We start from the raw sequence: 22681 nt of genomic DNA, 5'->3' as shown, positions 1-22681 counted from the left end.
AATTCACATTTACTTGGGTGTCCTGTATTTTATCTGCAACCCAATATAAAACATATTCCACAACAGCTTGCCCTTTACAGACACCACTCCTTGCTCTGCTCATAGCAGAGGTCTGTGATCTACCTTAGCCCTTGCATCAAGTTCATGAAAACCTCACAGCAGGTTTGTTCCAAAAGCCATGCTCAACCAACTGGTAGAAAGAGTCCCAAAACCTGAATTTTTTTGTTTAATTTTTTATTTGCTGACCTTGAAAGGGGACATATTAACCAGTTGTTTCATGATATGAGCAAGGATGACTTGTCATTTTTTTTCTAATTTGGCATGGAACCCATGGACTCTGAACACTGTGGGAGGGGCCTTTCCCTATCTGGAAGCTACCCCCTTTCAGAGAGGAGGAGCTACTCAGTTATAAAAACAGCTGCTAATCACATGGACTTGGCATTGAATTGCTGAGCAAGAGGGAGACAGACTTTAATAAGGTAAGTACTGACTTTATAAACCTTCCTACATTGCCTCACATCCTCACATCTAAGTCACCAAAAAAAAAAAAAAAAGGAAAATATTTCAAAATGTATCCTTAACACAAGAAAATATTTGTTTTATATTCACATTGTGCCCTTTTGGTATGCTTAGGAGACAGTTTAAGAGTTGTTCATTCAATTGCTCTTGGATATGTCCTCATGAAAATGTAAAAATGCAGAATTGAGGAAACTAGAGCATGAGCATAGTGATATAAGAAAAATTAATATGAAAAGAAAAACATAATATCATTTTAGGCAACCGGAGAATATGAGCAGCGCAAGAGAGAGTGTAAGTGTTCATACTAAAGTTACTTTCTCTATTGAAGAAGTCAACACACACAGTTGTAAATAGTCATACTGTAATACTATAGAGGCTGTGAAAATTCAAAATTAAAATTTATTATAATAGGATGAAATTACTCTAAATGTCAAGGGAACTAGCTTGCATTCAGTCTTAGCTGTGATTAGCTAACTGAGCAGTCCTGCTCTCTCTCTCTCTCTGGGGTTCATGGCAAATCTAGCAAGTGGCTGGAGCAGGTTTCTCAACCGTGGTACTATTGGCACATTGGGCTGGGTGATTCATTGTAGTGGGGAGCTCTCCTGTCCATTGGGGCTTTTTTTTTCTTTTGATTGTTAAAAATATTTGTTATAGAAATGTGCATTTAATTAGTTTTAAGGAATATACTTAACAATAGTGCTAACATTTATTTCCTCAGATTTTTAAACTTTACACCTTCAAGATATTGAAAATAATTGTTTACAATTCAGTTGACACAGTTAAGATTGATATTCTTCCTTTTCCCCTTCATTTTACTCTGCACTTGTAGGAAGAACACAGGGTGGGTAAAGTTACATCCTGGTGCTATTTATAGTCTGTAGAGTTGAATGAGAGGTACAAATGGATAGAGAATTACTGTATTTTCAAAAGAACTTTATCCTGGAAAGATTACATAGATTTAATAGTCAACTGCAATCAACTACATATATAGTATTTTCAACTGAATAGCCACAAAATGTGTTTGTTTGGAAAACATGGTTGATGAATAAAAGCTAGATAACATGCAGAAATTATTAAGGGTGGATTAAATCTTATTTGTACTAGAGCTTTGAGTCAAGCGATAGATGATAGACAGATAGCTGGATGGATTGACAGACAGAAGATAGAGGACACATGCGTTACCCAATCTGTTCAGAGCCTTATCCATTTCCCAGGAACTGGGAACAGGAGTGCACTTGCATTTGCTGATCCCTGTTATGACTCTTCTGTACATCATCACATTTAACTTTCTCAATAGCATTCAAAAGTACATATATCTATCTCCATTTTTAGAAGAGAAAATTGGGGTGCAACTATTAAACAACCTGGCCAAGTTTATGAACCACATAAGAAAAGGAGTTGGGTTTTGTCTCCAAGTTTCCCATCTCTCTGCTAAGAAATGCTGATGAGGACCACCCCCACAGACTTAACTCCTTAAGTTTACTATAAAATTATCATAGGATATATTCATTTCAAGGAATATAAACCTACTTCATTAGTAAGGTAAAATATAGTTATGCTCATTCTCAGTTTACGCACAGTTTTTTAGGATATTAATGTAAAGCAAGGTATACAGTTATTAATATTTCTTCTTGTCAAATCACTAAAAACCAGGTAACAGAAAGGGACTTGTGAATTCAATGTTCCTCTCCCTCCCTCCCCTTTAACCATTAGTGGGCTTATGGATTCTGAATGGGGAAATGAACATGGGCCTCAGAAAGAAGAACAGAGCGTGCTGAAGTGTTACATTGTGCAGAGAAAAAGCCCCATACCTGCAATCAGAAGATGGGTCCAAACTAACCTAACGCTCACAAAACATAAGAGCATAGGAGAGGCGCTGCACCTCTTTGAATGTCAGTTTTCTCATCTTTAAAGTAGGATATTAGAAGCTGTTTCCTAGGATTGTTATAGAGGGTACGCACACTTGCTAGATACTCAGTGTGAATCAGGAACAAACGTGTGTGACCTCTGGCAAATTGTCGCATCTCTCTGGTTCTAATTTTCTGTTGACTGAAGTTTCATGATAACTTTGGCTCGGTCTTAATCAAGACATTGGGGACCTCCTACTTGGAAGGTGAAGAAAGTTGCTTTTGAGGAGGAGATTTATCGTAAAATATTATGTAAGATAAAAATTATTTCCGTGACTTCCAGCCAAGATGGAGGCGTAGACAGACAAGCTGAGTCTCCCTTCACAATAAGAAGGAATACAACTACCTCAAACTAGGAACAACCAGAAGTTTCAGAAAATCCAACTGCATGGAAGTCCAGCAAATAAAAATATAAAGAAGAAATACTCATCCTGACAGGGGGAGCCACTAACGCTACATTCCAGGTCCCATGCAGAGCTCAGAAATCATTCTCAGGTTCTTCCTGAAGGAGAAATAGACATGACTCACATTGGGCTAGGCTTTTTCATAGGCCCACCACCTATTTAGACTGACAGGCTTCTACCATCAAGCATCTCCCCCTCTGTCCCTGAGTAATCCAGTACTGGAGAGGGGAAGGAAGGACTGTTGATCCCCATGGTGGAGAAATGCTGTAATCCCTTGAAGTATGAAGCTGTAGCTTCCTGGTGAGGCAAATGGAATCATGCTCCTCAGGTTATTAAGTTCAAGTCTAATTCTCTTTGCTTGCTTTCTTATTAATAAATAGCTAACTACCTATGGTAAAAAAAAAAAAAAAAGATTTCCGTTTGTAACTTGATCCTCAATCGGTGGACTAAGGGAACTTAATGAGAGGAATTGAGTCACAAAGCTCTGTGTAAATTCTAGCCCATAACAAACACATTCCACATGCTAGTGCAAGCTTTATTCTCCTTTTCAGTCTGCTGAATCATAGCATCTACACTTCCTCTGTTAAGAAATCACAGTAGAGAAAATCTCCACTTACAAAACAGGTTGATCAAGTACGTTTCTAAAAGATTCTTTACATGCTGCTTCTTTTTTTAAAATACTCATCCAAGGATATATTTATTGATTTTAGAGAGAGGGGGAAGAAAGGTGAGAGAGAGGAAGAAAAACATTGATCAATTGTCTCTCATACATGCCCTGCCTGGGGACCGAACCCACAATCTAGGCATGTGCCATGACAGGAGTCAAATCAGTGACCTTTTGGTTTAAAGGATGACGCTCCAACCAAGGGAGCCACACCAGTCAGGGCAAAGATTCTTTACTTTCTAAAGCTAAGACTATTGAATCTCACGCTAACAATGGGGATATAGAAAACATTTCAATACCTAAAATTCAAATCACACTCACTTTTTCAGAGATATATCCATTGGATAAAGGGAAATATATTTTTGTCCCATACTCCACCACAACAAAATTTTTCAAGAGAATTAATATTTTCTAAGCAGAGTTTGGAATTTAGATGGAAAATGCAACTGTTCCTTCCTGAGTCCTGGCTTTGAGAGTCATGCTTTTAATGAGTTCTGCATGCATCCATTCACACAATGACAAAACTAGTCCTGTCCGTTGTTGGAGCCATGGAGTTTCAATATCTGGCTCCAGGCTATGCCCACTTCCTCTGCTGGATGGGATAGACCAAGGGCTTTCAGACTTTGTTGACCAGATGCAAATAAAGTATCTCTTATTATTATAATAACCAAATGAGTATGCACACATATACACACCTATATGTGTAACAAATATAACTGAAACTAAAACTTAATGAAACAATGCTTACCTTTTCTATGTATAATACACTCTGATATTTTCTATTTTTTATTTAATTTTTAAATTGGTGACTATCACAATTCACTTTAGAACTGCCATGCATATTTTTAAAAACACTAAAACAGAAAATAAAACCAAGATTTTTGTTTTTAATAGAAGCGAGTTTGAATCCCAGGTCCACCACTTACTTTGAGTAAGTTACTCTGGAAACCTCAGTATCCCCAACTCTAAAATGAAAGTAATAACAATCCATCTCAGGTAATTTTGTAGGATTAAGTGAACATAAATAGGTGAGAGAAAGCCCATTGTATCGCAGGCATTTTGAACAAATGTTAGTTCCACTTTGTAGACTGTAAAGTTAATGCAGTTTCATTTCCTTTTCTGGATTATAAAATGTACCAAGTATAGGTAGAATGTAGAATTCCAAGAGGGTAAGGAATTAACACCTTGTGTGTGTGGAAAGAATTGGGGTCTTTTGAGCAACAGTTAGGTGAATCTCAGCCTAATTTCAGCTTTTGAGCAAATGCAGCATAGCCGCCAAGATGCTGAGGACTGACTCTGCTCCCCCTTGCTCCTCCCTGCCAGTAAAATCCTCTGGTTTCAAGGCCCCTCTCAGGCTCTCAGGGCCTACACCTGGGTGGTTTCCAGCCCTGTCCTTTTTTAGTCCTTGATGTGCACTTCCATGTTCATCATTAACTAGAGTATGACTGAGGATATGTCATTTACCCTCTGTGCCTCAGTTTCATGAACTTAATAATGGGTATAATAACAACTATGTCATGGGACTGTTATGAAGATTAAAAATATAATGTGTCTAAAGCAACTAGCACTGGATCAGAATCAATAGATTTTTCAGCAGGTATTAGTTGTCTGATCCTTCCCCTCCCCCTAACACACACACAAGCACCCTTACCACAGACTCCCTCCCCCCACCCCCCGTGAGCCTGCCAAGTCAATCAGACATTACCCAATAACATGAGAATGGTTTGGAGCAATTTCCCAGAGTTGGCTAGTGATGGGTGAGAACTTAGGCCAAAGAAGAGATTCCAGGAACTCTTCCCACTCTGCTACAAAGAGGGCAGAGACTTCTTCAGCATTGTTGGTGTTCTTCCACCACACATCATGAGGTGAATTTTGCTCTAGTGGTTTCATTCATTCATTCATTCACGTTTAGAGAAAACAGAAGACTGCATCATGGCGGGGAAGCCCAAGCTTCACTACTTCAATGCACGAGGCCGAATGGAGTCCACCCGGTGGCTCCTGGCTGCAGCTGGAGTTGAGGTTGGTTCTGAATTCTGTCATCTTAAGTTGGATCTAAAATTGACTCTATTAAAATACTTTCTCACTAAGCTAAAAGCTTCTCTTAGCTTGTCATGCGTTTTGCATTAAAACAAAAACTGCTAGTTATTAAGAGATGAACAGATTTGGCCTAACATATGGTTAAAATTTCTTCTTATCAAAGAACGTAAACAATTAAAGTAATTTTGAGAAACTAATCACAATGCAATGTGAGCCTTATTTGGATTTTGATTTAACCACACTGTAAAATATCATTTGTAACATTTATGCAACATTAGAAACATGAACATTCATTGAATGTTTGATGATATTAAAGAATCATTGTTGATGTTAGGTGTGATAATGTATTTTGGTTATTTTAAAAATAATTCTTCTGTTTTAGAAATACAGATGGAAGTATTTAAAGATGAAATATATGATGTCTAGAATTGGCTTTAAATCATTATGCGAGTGGGAGGCTGGGTGGGCACCAATGTGACACAGGGTTGCTTGGAGTTGATTATTGAAACTGGGTCATCGGTACAAGGGGGATCATTCTCTGTCATTTTTATGCATGCTAGAAATTTTTATAATAAAAAGATAAAACTAAAATTTTAGAAAATAAATGTAATTGAAGTTAAAGCATAAGCTAGAAATATGGGGAGGAGTGAACTGTTAAGAAACTGCGTGTTGAAGATTTACTACATGCACTCAACAATGAATGTGTTGAGCACCGTTAAGTTCCAGGTTCTGTGCTAGGTCCTGGGGATACACGGATGAATGAGACAGACAAGGCCCCTGCCCTCAGGAAGCTCAACGTTCCAGTGAAGATGCAGACAAGCAACTGGGTGATTAAAAGCGGGGAGGCAAGCAGCTAGGAGGACACCTCTGCCCTCTAGAGGTGGCAATGAGGAAAACTTCTCAGTCCAGATCAGAGAGACCCAACATCTCTGAGAGTCTTCCTAGGGAAGGAGTCCTGGATGAACTCAGGAGACCTTGTCCCTCAGGTTGAAGCAGTAAAAGAGGGTTTCAGGTTGGTGACATTGTGTGACAGGGGCTTCTAGCATGCTCCCTTCGTGTGTTATCTCTCTGTAATCACATGTTTACCTACGCCTTGGATTGTATTTTCTTGATTGTTTCATGAAGGTATAGGACTTTAGCTTGGTCCTTTATCAATTTCATAACTAAACAAGTGCTCAAAAATGCAAGTAGTAACATTCCAGGCTGTTTTCTTTCCATAAACCAATAACCCAGAGTTTTTGCTGTAGTCCATACTTCATCTTTGGGATTCGGGGATGTGTTCAGAACCTCTAGGCAGGATGAGCTCAGCACAGGAGGGTGAGTAGGGGGTGCTGGGGAGAGCATCCAGGCTTCCTTACTGCATCCCAGCTTCACTGAAGAGGGTGTGGGGCAAGGAATATAGATCAAGAACACAGTGCATTTTCACCAATGTTGTTAGATTGCTTTAAATAAAAAAAAAAAAAAGGATGGATGATATTATGAAACAACAGCCATCTTTAAACATCTAATGACAGCTTATATTTATGGAGCACTTATCGTGCACCTGGTATTGTTCAAAGGCCTTGGCACACTTGATTTATTCTTCACATAAACCTATATCACAAGTACCATAGGTATACATATTTTATAGATGAGAGATTCAGTGATGTGCTCAAGTACAAGAAACAAGTACATGAAAAAGGTAATATTCACATCCAGATGGTCATAGCAGGAACCAAAGGGTTTTTGTTTTGTTTTTGTTTTTTTTGGTTAAAATTGGAAAACTAATTTGGAAACCTGTTTTCCTTCCTTAAATTGGGAATTCTAGCCTAGTGTGTGCCAAATTTTGTAAAAGAGGAAATTCTGAGTAGGAAGAGTTCAACTTGTACAGCAAACAGGACCCATTTCACCTTTAGTGGGGCCCATATAATGTGGAGGGAGGCCCCTGGTGGCAGCATCTTGGATGGTCATCGGCCCATGGATACCCCAAGCTGGGGGATGCACAATGTCCTGTCTCCTGTGGAGACAAAAGCTTTCCTGAGATACTAAAACTCCATAACTAGAAGAACTTCCCAGTCTCTTCCCTCCAGTAACACTCCCCTCCCAAATCACGACCTAGTCACTGGCAGATATAAATGCAGGATGGGGGTGAATGGAATCCCCAAATACGAGCAGTTACATGCTGCAATCCATGCTCTGTTGGCTACGACTCTAATCCTGATTCACAAATGGCCGTGGTAGCGCTCCACTGTGTGCCCCACCAAACTTGGAAATCTTACCTCCACCCCGTTATGTACCAGACAGAGGTCATTCAAAGTTAAAAGTTCTATAATGCTATGGAATGAGTAACAAGAACTCCTTTACTGTTTCTGCTTTGCAGTTTGAAGAGAAATTTTTGGAAACTCCAGAAGACTTGGACAAGTTAAGAAATGGTAAGACTAAGTATCTAAATTACTCAAATGAGAGTGTTTATAAAATCAATAGCAAGGTTTAAATACCAGACAAAATTTTTGTTTCCTTTCATATCTTTAGTAATTTCAACAAACATACTTTCATACTATGAGTATGATCTGTGAAACCTTTCACTCTCCTTTTTCTTTTCTTCTTTTAAAAGATGGGTATTTGATGTTCCAGCAAGTGCCAATGGTCGAAATTGATGGGATGAAGCTGGCACAGACCAGAGCCATCCTCAACTACATTGCCAGCAAATACAACCTCTATGGGAAAGACATAAAGGAGAGAGCCTTGTACGGTACTTTTTCTGTTTTTTTTTTTTTTCTTTCCCTCAACAATTAATAGGAACAATTTAGATTCTTCCTTAAATGAGCAGGTTTGTGTCAAGACCCAACAGCAGCCTGAGCCTTGGAGGTATAGACTGAGGTCCAGTCCAGCAGAGCATGAGGACGAGGGATTCCACTTGATGTGGAATCAAGCAAGTGGGATTATAGAAGGTTCAGTCCACGGGTGCAGCACATGAGGGGCAGAGGTTTCCAAACACTCATGAACTATGAAGCCAGAAGGATGGTGGAATCAGAACCCCAGGTACTCAGGCCTTTAGGATGATAATGCTGGGGCAGGGAAGGATCCAATGGAGCTGATTTTCAAGTTCCAGATACTGCAAGAAAAATTAGCAGGAACCTAAGCTATCAGCTAATTGTGTGGAATGACCCCTTGGCCAGGGTTAGCAGCGGCCGGTCCTCAAGAGGCTGGGGTTACCATACATATTTTGATACAGAACTGAAGCAGCCAGATTTATTCTATACAATCACATTGTGGGGAGGGGGCAGTGGTCTCCTCCGTCTAGTGATGGGACCACATAACTGAAACTAACTGTTGGCAGTTACTCAGAAAGTTAAACATAGAGTTGCTGTAGGTATGTACCCGAGAAAATAAAAAATACATCCACACTAAAACTTGTACAAAAATGTTCAAGCCCTGGCCAGGTAGCTCAGTTGTTTAGAGCATCATCCTGATATGCTAAGGTTGTGTGTTTGAGGCCCCATCAAGGTACACAGAAGAATCAACCAATGAATGCTTCAATAAATGAAACAACAAATCAATGTTTCTCTCTCTCTCTCTCTCTCCCTCTCTCCCTCTTCCTCTCTCTCTCTCTAAGTAAAAAGATTAAAATAAAAAAATGTTCAAAGCAGCATTATTCACAATATTCAAAAAGTGGAAACATCAGGAATGTCCATTGACTGATAAATGGATGAACAAAGTTTTGTATATCTGTAGTATTATTTGGCTATGAAAAACAATGAACATGGATAAACCTTGAAAAGTTATGTTGCATAAAGGAACCAGACACCAAAGGCTCATATTATATAATATAATTCAAGTGAAATGTCTAGAACATTTATATTCATAGGAACAGAAAGTAATTTTGGTTTCCAGGGCTTGGGGGTGGGGACAGGAAGAAATATGGAATGTTACAAGGACATGCAGTAATTCTTTTTGGAGTATGAAAATATTCTGAAGTTAGAGTGTGGTGATGGTACAGAAATCTGAGACTATGAAAAACTACAAAATCGTACATTTAAAAAGAGTAACATTACGGTATATGAATTATATGTCAATAAAGTTTTTATGTATTTATTTTTTAAGAAACCTCTTATAAGAAGCCAAGCCAGGAACAATAAAAACATATATCCTGCAATATGCACTGGTTCAAATTATATAAAGAATTGCACCAGTTCAAGGCTATTTTAAGTGGCTTCCTGAGCAGTTCAAACATGGCCAGGGTTCGGAAGCAGTACATGGAGAGAGCTGTGGAACTGTGTTCTTCGGGAAATAATGGGAAGAACTGCTAATATTGGACGTATCAATGAGCCCGGGTGGGTAACAGGATGAGAGAGGGAGAGGGACATGAGGGAGGTGGCTGTGCCAGGGACTCTCTGGAGATTACTCAGGTGGCAGGTCTTTAGTCTTATGAGTCACACTGAGTTTGTGCCCAGAACAAACCACAGCAGAGGTGGCAAGCCCTAGGTATAGAATCAGTGTTTACTTGCCATGATTCTACTAATTTCTCTATGCCTGTGACTCTGCACACCTCACTGATGTTCTCTGTCCCAATATTTGGTCATGTGTAGAACAAAAATTTTAGGCATATATCTCCCTTGATGTGAAATGTTAAAATTCAGTGAAAATCATAGCTGAATGACTAGCATATGAAAACATACCCAGCAGAGGTGGGTTACTTTGCCACCTTCTGATGCCCCATTCTTTTACATTTTTAAACTATAATATATAAGTCGGGTGACTGTTGATGATTAGGTCATTTTTGTCTTTCAGGATTGATATGTATTCAGAAGGTATTGCCGACTTGAATGAAATGATCATGCATATTCCACTATGCCCCCCTGATCAGAAAAATGCCAAGATAGCCCAGATCAAAGACAAAACGACAAATCGTTATCTCCCTGCCTTTGAAAAAGTAGGTGGACTGTTCAGCATTTGGGGAACTGAGATGAGAGAGGATGAAGAGAAATCTTGCCTGGGCAGCCCTGGGTCATTGACCTTCACTTCCAGTGAGCCCTCCTGAATGCTAATGACTCTAGGCATGTTAGAGAAATCAGCTGTGGGGAGGATATGTACCTTTTATACCCAAGTTATAATCTTCCAGCAAAATTTCAACTGGCTAGGACTGAAATTTAGAATCCTGTATTTGATGGCAATTCATCCTCACAGTCAGAGTGTGGGCTGTGGAAGGCTGAGAGCCACACCAGCGACTGGAGTAGATCCTACAGAGCACCCACCATTCAAGGGCTTTTCACCGAGAGGAGCATGAGGAAAGCAATTTTATCAGGAAACATTCTGGCAGCATGCGAAGGCAGACATGAGGCCAACTGCCCAACAGGAGCATAGGGTAGTGTTTCACGGATAGGTGAGATGTATCTAAACAGAGGAAGAAACAGATGAGAAGTTGTTAAGGAACAAATCATCTACAAAATGTTGGGTTGTCAGACTTTAGAGGAAAGCCTCTCAAACTAAGAAATAAGGTTCCATTAATACATATGTAGTACATATCATAGTTTCCACTTTGAAGGTAAAAAAAGAGCCTATATCAGATTAAAACTTTCTCAAATCAAGTTAAAGAAAAATTATGGACCAAAATGATGATTGTAAGAAATAGAGGAGGCTTTCATATAAAGACAAGGTTTAACATTGACACGCTTATCTCTATAAAGCATTAAAAAGCATTTACAAGGCATGTGCTGAATTTAAGGAATACTAACTAGGATTTGGGGCCAAAAGAAACACGGAACAGCCAGAGCTATGACTGGGCCAGTGGAAGATGCACATAGGGAGCCCAGTGATGTGGGAACGGGAAAGAGACCTGGTAGCTCGGGCTTTAACTGAGGAGTGAGGAAAGAACAGCAGAGCCCTGCTTCTCTCTGTCTCACTGAATCAGGGGCGCTGAATGTGCTCTGACACCCTCCCCTGCCCCATGAGGCAGCAGAGGTGGAAAGTCGGGTTGGAGAGACCTGGGCAGGAGCAGGAGGACCCAGCCTGACTGTGCTCTCCCATTTACCAGGTGCTCAAGAGCCATGGCCAAGACTACCTGGTTGGCAACAGGCTGAGCAGGGCTGACATTCACCTGGTTGAACTTATCTACTATGTTGAAGAGCTTGACCCCAGCCTTCTGGCCAACTTCCCTCTGCTGAAGGTAATCTCTGTCACAGCCCTCGGAGGGAAGGCCTGCGTCTCCCATCTTGGAATCTAGTATTTAGAATCTTGGATGGGTGATGTTATGACCCCCATCACTGTCCGGGCCTCGCTGCCCCCAGGTCTCCCAAATGTGCTCATAGGCCCAGGTCTGAGGCATGAGAAGAATCTTGTTTTGCCAAGGAAATTGGAGTTGGATGTTACTCCAAGGAGAAATGTTTATCTTTCTCAATGAGAAGGACCCAGGACTTGGCATTTCTGTCCTTGGCCCCTGTTCCATTAGAGTTTCTTTCCTTATTTTCTCTGGGTGCTCCTTTCTCCCAGTGTGCCCTTGTCTATATCTCCTGAGTCTGTGTGAGCAGGTGTCCTTCCTCTGATTTCCTTTCCTCAGCTCCTCCTCCTTCTCTCAGACACTGAGTTTCTCTCTGCACAGCCCTCTCTCTCCCTGACTCTCTCAGAGGGCAAATTGCTTTCAACTGTCTTCATGGTGTTTCTTTTATATTTCCTTAAATATATGTAAAGTATATATTATATATTTTTTATCTTCAGTTTTGCCTAATTTTCTTATATCTTCATTTTTTTAGTTTCGAGCCTTAATCTCTGTTACTCTGACAGACACATTAGTCTTATATGCACAAGAGTGATGAATCTACAGGATTTTCGAGTAGGGAGGGAGACAGGGAAGACTGATAACTGAGTAAAGTCTTAACCAGGCCTCTGGGGAGAGTGCTGTTGAGCTGTGTTTTCTTTTTCTTATCCTCATGTCTTGCTGGCTGTCTCCCAGCCTCACGCTGGTGCTGAGGGACATGACTCTGTTGGTCGTGGTCTAGGAGGGTCTTGGATTCCCTGGCTTGGGCTAATGGTGGGCAGGTGTTTTGTCTGCTCTCTGAGACTGTGCTCTTGTGCATCACAGGCCCTGAAAACCAGAATCAGCAACCTCCCTACAGTGAAGAAGTTTCTGCAGCCTGGCAGTCAGAGGAAGCCTCCCATAGATGAGAAAAAGTTAGAAGAAGCCAGGAAGATTTTCAGGTTTTAAACAAAGCAGGCATGAAGGCCTGGCATGTGCGGGATCAATCTTCTGAAAATTTTCAACAATGAAGTGCTCTACGTAGATGTAGATCCTGGTACTTTTGAGACTAATAATTTTTTCCACAGTATAAGTGCTAAAATTTAATTAGAAATCAACATGCATGTGTACTTGCTGAGTGATCTATTTTGTTTTGGACAATTGTGTAATTATGATCACCTTCTAGGATGCATTTTCAACTTAAAATAAATGGAGAAAAAGTTTCATGGACTCTTTGATCTATTTGAAAAATTGTCATAGAACAGTTATCATATACCTTGTCCAAAAGAGTTCAGTAGAAACACTCATCTGACACTCTTAGTTCCACCAAAATAGTCTTCTCCTTTCTAACCCACAACCTGAATGCTGGCTTCTCTCCCTCTTTTTTGAAAACCATTTTCTTCAGGTAACCATTTTTTTTTTTTTGTTCATTTATGAAACTAATATTTATTTTATGTGTAATATATAATATTCAGTGTTTGGGGAGCTGGGTAAATAAGATGGCCAAGCCAGATATAGCTCTGTCCTCATGGGGGTTACTCTAGGGAGAGAAACAACAACAACAAAAAAAGGTAATTCTAATCCCAAACCATGTATATCAATTTCCTAAGGTTGCTGTAACAGTACTACAAATTTAGTGGCTTAAAACATTAGAAATGTATTCTTTCGCAGTTCTGGAATCTCTTAGTGTGAATCAAGGTGTGAGCAGGGCCATGCTGTCTCTCCAAAGGCTTTTGGAAAGGTTCCTTCTTGGTCTTTTCCCAGTTTGTGATGGTTATGAGCAATCCCTGGATCATTTGGCTTGTAGATGCATAACTCCAATCTCTGCCTCTATTGTCATGTGGCAGACTTCCCATGTCTGTGTCTGTCTCTATCCAGATTTCCCTCTTTTAATATAGATACCAGTCATCAGATTGGGGCCCACCTTACCTCAGTATGACTTCGTATTGACTTGATTACATCTACAAAGACCCTATTTCCAGATAGTCACATTGATAGGTACCCAGGGTTAGAACTTCAACATATAATTTTGGGGGACACAACTTAATCCACAACAGCATGTTAGGGGTTGTGACAATGTTAATCATTAACCTAAAAAAAGACACCTTTGTGGGAATCTGTGGGTTAGTCACAATTTCTCAAGGAGGGGAGTTGTGCCTGACATGAGATCTGAAGGAGAGAAGGTCATAGTGAAGCAAGTGGGTAGAACTTCAGTTAAGCAGCAGATACAGAATTCAGACAGAAGGTCAGCAAGGTCAAGAGCCTGAGAGAATATGAGCATCCTGTATTTGAAGAAAGAGGAGTCATAAGGTCTGAGGGGAACATTCCTCAGGTGGGGAGGAGAAATGATGAGCAGAGATGAGGGAACAAGGTGTAGAGTCCTAAGGTCTTTGAAGGCCATGGCAAGAAGTTTGGGTTTTGCCCTAAGGAAAATAGGGAGCCATTGAAGGATAGTCATGCACCCTGCTTTATCAGCTCGTGAGCATTTAATGAACTTCTCTCCATGTGGCTTCAAACTACCAGGACATAGCCCCAGTCAACACCCTTAATCTTCTCCTGAGCTCTTCCACCAAAAAACTTGGCCTTCATGATGACAGGCTGCTTGGGGAGCTCTCCCTTTCCCAGAACTTTGTAGTAGCCCGATAGCACCATGTCAGTGATAGCAGCAGCTCCTGTCTTGTTTTTGTCAACATTTACCCATATTGCTCACTGACCAGAGGCCACAGTTTATAATAGTTGACAGTTGGGCAGAAGTTCTGGTTCCTCTTTAACTGGTAACAACTCATAGCAACTTTCCCAAAGTAACCTGGGTGATATCTGTCAAAGTTGATCTTGTGATGATGCAAGCCACCAGCATTACCTCGGCCTCCCAGTGCTTCCTATGCTTGCTGATGTGGCCGTGGCTCATGTGGCCCCAAAGTTTCTAGGCCTTCCTCAGTCTGGATGCCATGCCAGTGGCCAAGATGCCAATCACATTATATCTTTTAATATTCTATTTAAGTCACTCAGGCATCCATCTCAGAATAGCAAGCACATTCTTCCCCACCTTTGGAGTCTGTGTCATGTTCAATCCAACCACCAGGGGGGTTTACTCCATTAAAGGAGTCAAGTAGTCTTGAGACAAACAGAAAATTCCATCAGTCCTCTGCTGCGACCCCTGCCCTTTGCTGCCCTTTGTGCCTATTGCCCTGATCTGATGAGGTTTAGTCAAAACACTGGCCACCATTAGTCTACCTGAGCAGCAGCATCTTCATCTTCTGTAGCTGCAGAGGGAAGGAAGAGATATCTCCCTCCATACTGTTACTCAGGCTTGGGTTCTCAGTCTAGATCAAGATGCACACTCTCCCCTGGCATGTCACTGTGCAGGGAAGGCTGGGATAGAGCAATTCCTAGGCTTAGCCACATGCTGAGCCTGGAACTTGGGTTCCCCCAGGAAATCTAGGATTTATGGTGTTGAGCTCAGGACCCTAGTCTTTTCATAGTGTGAGCCTCCCCACCCCCACCCCCACCCCCGTTGAGTGAGGTGGGGCAGACACAGTCACGGGACACATGGCTTGTGCCCTTTATGTTAGTCCAACTCAGCCTAGCCAAGGTGTCCCAAGATGTCCTCCCAGGAGGCTCCTGGTTCCCTTTGTACATTTACCTGCTCTCTCTGGCTCTAGACTCCACCAGAGAGTGATGATGAGGAGAGGCCTTTGTTATACGTCCCTTCAACAATATCCTCAAAAACCCTTGCTCTGGAGCAGAGGTGCTCAACCGTATCACACCCAGCCCTCCTCAATTGATAACATCCATTTTTATAATCCCTTTTATTATTCTGAGGTAAACTTTATGAGATTTACCTCATTGTGGCTGGTGCTATAAATACAAGAAGAATAAAATATCACCGTAGCTCAAAAAGAATGACTGAGGAGAGTTTCATGAAATGTTTATTTACAAAGATGGAGATAAGGTTAAGATACTCAAAAGGTGGTGAAGCTTTCTGGGCCTAGCCACATGAGAAGCCTCTACCTCCCTTACCCTCAGTGGGACAACAGTGGAGAGCAGTAGAGAGACCTAGGAATTCACCCAGAGTCACAGATGCAGGAAAGGGCCGCCACAACTGGAATTGATGGCCTTCACAGAGGAAGGTACCCACTGCCAACACAAAGAACCCAGGACACATGGACAGTTTATAAAAATCACAAATTACTAGAAATTATTACAATGATTTGTGACTGGTTTGTACTGCAGCTTTATACATTGTTATGCTATACATAATTTAGGTAAAAATAATTGGAAATATAGATGGAAATATATTTTTAATTTTTGGTATATATGCTGATTTATATCTTAATTTATATTTACTACACCAAATGTTAAATATTTTGAATACTGCTCTTAGGTAATCTGTGGTATAAAAACATAAAAGTATCAAGATGTTTGTCACAAAATAATTAACATTTGATATCTGGTCTTTACACCATTCACCATTTTTATGCAGTCATTATATATATATATAATTGAAATGAAAGTAGTTATTAATTTCTCTGGCTGTACTTGGGGAAGTGGGGCAAGATTTGAGATATTATATCTGATACCTTACCAATTTTCCAAAATCTTCTTGAAAAACAAATATGTATTAGAAACATTCTGCCAACCAGGATTGCTTGGCTGAGGCAGCTCTGAGCCAGCACAATTTTAATCTGTGTTAACTTTGATCCATCTTGCCTCCTACCTTTCTCCCACAATCTTTGTTCACCTTTGTTTAAATATATTTGTCCTTTGAAACTTTCAATGTAGTTGCGACATTCCAAGTCAACAGACCAGCCAAACACACCCAGTAAAAAAAAAAAAAAATTAGACTTTGACCTCAGAAATTATTGAAATTTTCTTAAGGGTTATGGTTCTAATAAATAACATTGAAATGACTTTATTCAATAAATGTTTACTGAGCATCTGTTTTGTCCCCTGCATTTTTCTAGGCAGAGAGGATGCCATGGTACCTATAACAGCATTTTCCTGCTCAGATAATGAGTAAGTAAACAAATCAAAGAAAAAGATTAATCATGATTAGTGATGAACACTGTGAGGGAAATAAAACAGAGCAGTGTGATGAAGACTTTTTTGGGATGGTGATAGGGAAGTGGTTAGCTTAGAAGGAGTGGTCACAGAAGACTACGTCCTGAACAACAGGAAGAAGCCAGGCATGGAAGATCCAGGGTAACAGAATCTTAACTAGAGGGGCCAATGAGGGCAAGGACCTTGGTCAGGAACAACCTTGGTGTATTTCAGGCACAGCAGGCAGGCAGATGTGGTGGGAGCACAGTGAAAGATGAGGTCAGAGAGATGGACGTAGGTATACCAGTTATCTATTGTTGCATAACAAATCACCACAGAGTTTAGTGACGTAAAGCAACAAACATTTATTATGTAACATAATTTCTGAGGGTCAGAAATCTGGAAGCAGCTTAGTCGGTGGTTTTGGATCAGGACCAACCTGAAGGTAACTATTCATCTAAAAGCTTGCCTGGGGATCAGGAATCCACTTTCAAGATGGTTCACTCCCATGGTGCTGTCAGAGGCCTCCGTTCTGCTCTGGCTGTTGGAAGTAGGCCTCAGTTCCTTGTCACGTCTGCCTCTCCGCAGGGCTGCTGGAGTGTCCTTGCAACAGACCTGCTAACTTCCCCCAGAGCAAGCGATCCAAAAGAGCAAAACAGAAACCAGCATTGGAAGTCACTCTTCTGATGGTAGTGCTAGACTGAGGAGGTCACCTGGATGAGAGAGTAGAGAGGAGAACGGAAGCGAAGTGGGAGCCAGTCAAGGAATCTGCGGCGGGGTGTCTGTCAGTGAAGTGGAGGGAGAGCCAGCAAAGTGTGGCGTCCATAAGGAAGGAGCATGGGGGCCGAAGAGAGAACACCGAGTTGGGTAACCGCAGGCCACTGCTCACCTTGATGAGATCAGGTGCAGTGGAGTGGGGGACAGACAGAAGCCTGGCCAGAGTGGGCTGAGGAGAAAATGGGAACTGGGAAGTAGAGCAGCTACTAACCACCATCCTTTTGAGAAGTTTGTTCTCCAAGAGGGCAAGGGGAATGGGGCAGTACATTTTATCTAGAAAAGAAAAGGTTGCGCTCATTTGTAGCTGAGAAGGCTGTGTACTAAGGCGGCAAAGGCTTGTAAAAGCATTGAAGTGGTTCATCGCAGAGAGGTGCCGTTCCTCCAGAAAGTGCGCCACCTAGCCCTAGTGCTCAGTTATGGCATCAGAGTCAAACCCATTTCTCAGAGTATGTTGGGCGTCTTCTGTTCAGAGCAATCCGTTTGCTGGAGCAGAGAAATTGTTCTTTCAAATCTTAAATGCAAGTTGGAGTAAACGTCCAAAAGAGCAATTAAACTGCTGACTGAAAGGCTGAGGTGGAAAGTTCTCCACCCTTGCCTTCATATCTTCCAGTTCATTCCACTCCCTCCTTATTCCCTCAGTCCCTCTTTTCAGTGTCCTTTCCCCTTGTCCATTTCTATGCCAGGGGCTGGAGTGGCCATCAACAGGCCAAGCCATGCCCAGGATTACTGGCAGCCTTCAGAAGCTAGGATGGGGGCGTGGAACAAACTCTCTCTCAGAGCCATCTGAAGGAACCAATTTTGATGGCACCTTGATTTCAGGCTTCTAGAATGTGAGAGAATAAATTTTGTTGTTTCAGCCACCCAGTTTGTGGTAATTGTTACAGTGGCCACAGGAAACGAGTAAAATTACTTCACAACAAAGAAGAATGAAAACACCCAACAACATAGATGAAGCTCAAAATAATTATGCTGAGTGGAAGAAACCAGACAAAAAAGAGCGCTTACTGTATGCTTCTATTTATATAAAATTCTAGAAAATGCAAACTAATTTATAGTGACAAGAAGCAGATCAGTGGTATGAGGAGGGGCAGGAGGAAGGGATTCTAACAGGGCATGGAGATATGCTATGGTAACTACATTGATTGTGGTGGTGTTTTCATAGATGTATCCTATGTCAAAACTTATCTAATTGCACACTCAAATTATGTGCACTTTATTATATGTCAATTATATCCTCAATTATGGCAATAAAACTAATGGAGGCAAATAATACCCCAGAAAGCTATCTTCTGGCATGTTGCCTTCTAATGACAAACAAGCTTAGGTCTCTCCTATCCTAACCCCCTGAGCCAGCTACATTCCCACTCCTCATTAATAAATAAATAAATAAATAAACACTCCAAAATGAGTCAGAAATGAGCTCTGCCTAAGATGGTGGCTTTTCCTGTATCAGTTTGACTGAGAGGGGTCACAGCCTGGAACCAACCTCTGTTTATGAGGCCTGGTGAGGCATGGTGGGTGCAGGGGGGTAGGCTAGAGACACACATGGGGCGGGCAGATGCCCAGTTAGTTAGGCTGAGGCAGATGGCTGTGGGGGGCCAATAGGTTTTCCTTTTTGCTATTTCCTTCCCTCTTCCGGCACTTCCCAAACTCCAGTAGTCTACACTCTGACTCTGCTTCCTCTTTCCAGAGTCTTGAACTTTTTTTCTAAACCAATGAACGAATCATCAAATTAGTCCTATTAGTTCAAAGGTGTTTTCTCAGTTCTACCTTTTTTGACATCTTTACTGTAAATCCAAGCCCACCCTCCTTTTCCATCAGCAACTTTCTGCCAGAGCCCCACTCCCCCACCAAACTCTAGTGCTTAGATAATCCTGCGGCTCCCTTTTCTTGGTTTAATGATTTACATGCCTTTCCTGCCCACATGCTATCACACTCATCAATGCATCCAATCTTGTGTCATTTCAAAAGGTCAAAATGCTCACACAAAATAAATAACAAGTTATCAACGAAAGCCCACCCTCCTCCGGAGCACAGGCTTGTGAAGAATGCTATGAAAAGGTTGCAGAGAATGCAGCATTTGGCAGGACAGTTGAGCCAATGCTTCAACCAACTGAGCTACTTGGCCAAGGCCCTAATATTGTGTTTTATACATTTTTATGCTAATCTGTATGGAAATGAAGCTTCCAGTACAAGAATGTATCTACGCACTCACATATACATTCCACGCACATACACATGTGAAGAAAACATGTTCTAAATGCCGACAGGCTAAACTGCACTTAATTGCAAAATTCTGTGTTTCAAGATTATTTGAGAATTTAAAAACATTAGATTAATATATAATAGGCCATTGAGATTTCTTAAAGACAGAATTGATTTTGCTGAAACTTTTTCCAATATAGTTTAAATAAATTGTCTTGTTTGCTTGTCTAGCTACCACCTGATTATTTTACATAGCCTCATTTTTTACTGTTAGTAACAATTTAGTTCCGAATGCCAAATGATCCTCCTGTAACGACTGAAGCACAGGCCTTTCCTAATCAGACCAACAAGTGCCAGGACAGCATCCTTATGGGAGCAAAGCAAATCTCACTTTATGTCATGAGCAGGACATAAAGATTTTCATAAACCAGAAAGTATGTATTCAGTAACCAAGGACACATGAAATGCACTGTGCGCTAGGTTAATGGACTGACTTTTATAAAGGGGAAAATTCTTATTGTTTATCTTAAATTACCCATGAATCCACATTAATAAAACCCAGTTTCAGTAGACAAAGCAGAGTGGAGGCATGGTGCCAGCCCGCCTGGAGAAAGAATTCCAGACTGCGAGACTGAAAATAAAGAAGAGATGGGGTGGGGGTGAGGGGGCTGCAGTTATTTTGTATTTAATTCTTTTTACTCATACACACTTTAAACAACAGATTAAAAATTATTTTTTACTTTAGAGGCACACCTGAAAGCTATGAAATTAACTAGTTAGCAGAAAACTATGAACTTCTTCTGACTAGAATGAGATAAATGCACCATAATTTCTTCTAATCCCTCCTTTTCTGCAAATAGGTGAAGAGAATTGTAATCAGTGTTTTTAACGTCTACTGAGCCTTCTCATAATTTCCCTTGACTTCAGTAAAAGACAGATTTGGAGGTAATTACAAAAGAAAAAAGTGTTGGAAAAAGCTCATGGAAGATGATATTCCGTTAATACCTTTTGCTTAGATTTCAGTTTGATATCATTTGTCTGAGGAAGCCAGTACTTTCTCTTAAGCAACCACCTTCAGTTGTTAAAATCCAGAAATTATTCTAGAATGTGTTTACTATATTCTTAACACAAATCACATATTTAAAAATATCTCTAATTTTTCTGTGTATAAAAAAGATAGCTTTAATGAAAGGCAAAATTTATAAATAGTTTAAAATGAACAAACCATATTGGTTTGGTTGTACTTGCCAAATACTCTTGTTACTCTCTCACCTCAAATTAATATGTATAGCTTGAGTGGACTGGGGATTTACCATTATCTGTTACATATATGGATATTTTATTTTAAATACAGATATATGACCACATAACACCAAGAGTATATTTCTAAATCAGCAACATGTTTTCCACATTTGAAATTTTCATTTTGAATTTATTTGAATTCTTACAGGTCTTTTTTTGTTAATTGTTTAATTGAAGTCAAGCTTCCTATAAATTATAGTACCATAGTTTTGACTTATACTTTTAATTGTAAGTTCTTCAAATTATTATGGAATGATGATACATCTTTTCAGAGATGACCACCTATAATCTACTTTCATTATCTTTTAGGAGATAAACACCTCAAGACAATAAAGTCAAGACATTTTGACTTGACATATTGGCATTCAGAATCGTCGTCGTCGGCAGCCGTCCGTCTCGAGAGACGATGGTGTAGCTTCTTAAGAGTCTATCTGCACCGCCGAGAATGGTTGTGCAGTCCGACTCGGGAGTGACACGGTATCTGTCTCCTCCCATGTTGAATCGACATCTTACGATGACGCTGGAGTGTCCTCTCCAGTGGAGCTGAAGCTACAGAGCCTGGGCAGGGTGATATGGAGGGTCTGCTGTTGCCCATGCAGCAGACCCCCCCTCTCTTCGCAGCTGAAGGATCCAAGGGAAAGACGGAGTCAATACAGCTTGGCTTCAGGTGCGCCGCAGGAGTTGCCGGTGTTGACTACAACGTCAAACCGCCTTAGGGACTCCGGCTCCGGATTTTCTGTCGGGGTTTACTCCCTTAGCCTTTCCCCTGAAGAGGTATGCCGCAAGGCAGCGGAGGTTTTTTGGAGTCAGAGTTTTCCTTCATTCAGAATACACTTCTGCTTTTAAGAAATATTAAAATATTACCAATCTTGCTATTCAGAATAAATTCTATCCAGGTCATCTTTCTGGGATTCTAAAACTTTGAGGTCTATCAGTGCCTTAGAAATTATTGTGAAGAGTAGACCTTTGAATACAAAACAACATTCCCTCTATTTTTGTGTAATGTAAAAGTATCTGCTGTATGGTCTATTTTGTTTTGATAATTATAGTCTACTGATTGTTAAAATTGATTCTAAGCCATCCACTCTGAGAAGGGAACTTTATATTATATGTAAGATGGGGTGAAACAGCTCACTAACTCAAGAGTGCAAGAATTTCTTTATATTTTTGTAACTGCACTTAATTTCTAGTTTAAGCCCCACTCCACCAAGGGCATAAATGAAATCACAGTTTCAGTCTCCTCCCCAAAACATACCCCCAGATTTTTTCTACAGTTGTATCTAAGTCCCCAGGCAGCAAGGAGAGGGACATCCTGTTCTTAACAGACTTCTGTCCACACAGGAGACTGCCAGGACATGCTCATTCCTATCATGTCCCAGTGATGGTCTTGCAGAAAACTGCCACACCTTTCATTACCACCACATGATCTTTTGAATTTGTAACCGTGTATTGGAAACATCTGGCTCTTATGTGGAGCACTTTCAGGCTATCTCAAGCCCACTGCCTGGACACACCACCGAGACATTTCTACTCAATGCTTTTGAATCACTCTGAGTTTGCAAGAAGAAAGGCAAATGTGTCCCATGTTTGCAAGTACCCTAAGCAATCCTGGGAT

The 22681-nt window shown here is 40.8% G+C and overlaps 1 protein-coding gene across 1 annotated transcript; it reads left to right on the top strand.

Annotated features, from left to right (window-relative positions):
* Positions 1-406: 406 nt before the first annotated feature.
* Positions 407-12966, top strand: LOC150007168 (glutathione S-transferase A2). Its single transcript, XM_090282584.1, has 7 exons — positions 407-479; positions 5407-5513; positions 7891-7942; positions 8125-8257; positions 10302-10443; positions 11545-11676; positions 12589-12966. The coding sequence occupies exons 2-7, from the start codon at positions 5427-5429 to the stop codon at positions 12709-12711; spliced, it is 669 nt and encodes a 222-aa protein (XP_090138710.1). The 5' UTR covers positions 407-479; positions 5407-5426; the 3' UTR covers positions 12712-12966.
* Positions 12967-22681: the final 9715 nt, after the last annotated feature.

Source organism: Furipterus horrens, unplaced genomic scaffold (assembly GCF_987537825.1).
Source record: "Furipterus horrens unplaced genomic scaffold, mFurHor1.1.pri manual_scaffold_6, whole genome shotgun sequence".
Lineage (NCBI taxonomy): Eukaryota > Metazoa > Chordata > Mammalia > Chiroptera > Furipteridae > Furipterus > Furipterus horrens.
Note: the sequence above shows the minus strand (reverse complement) of the source record. Positions and strands in the feature narration are given on the sequence as shown.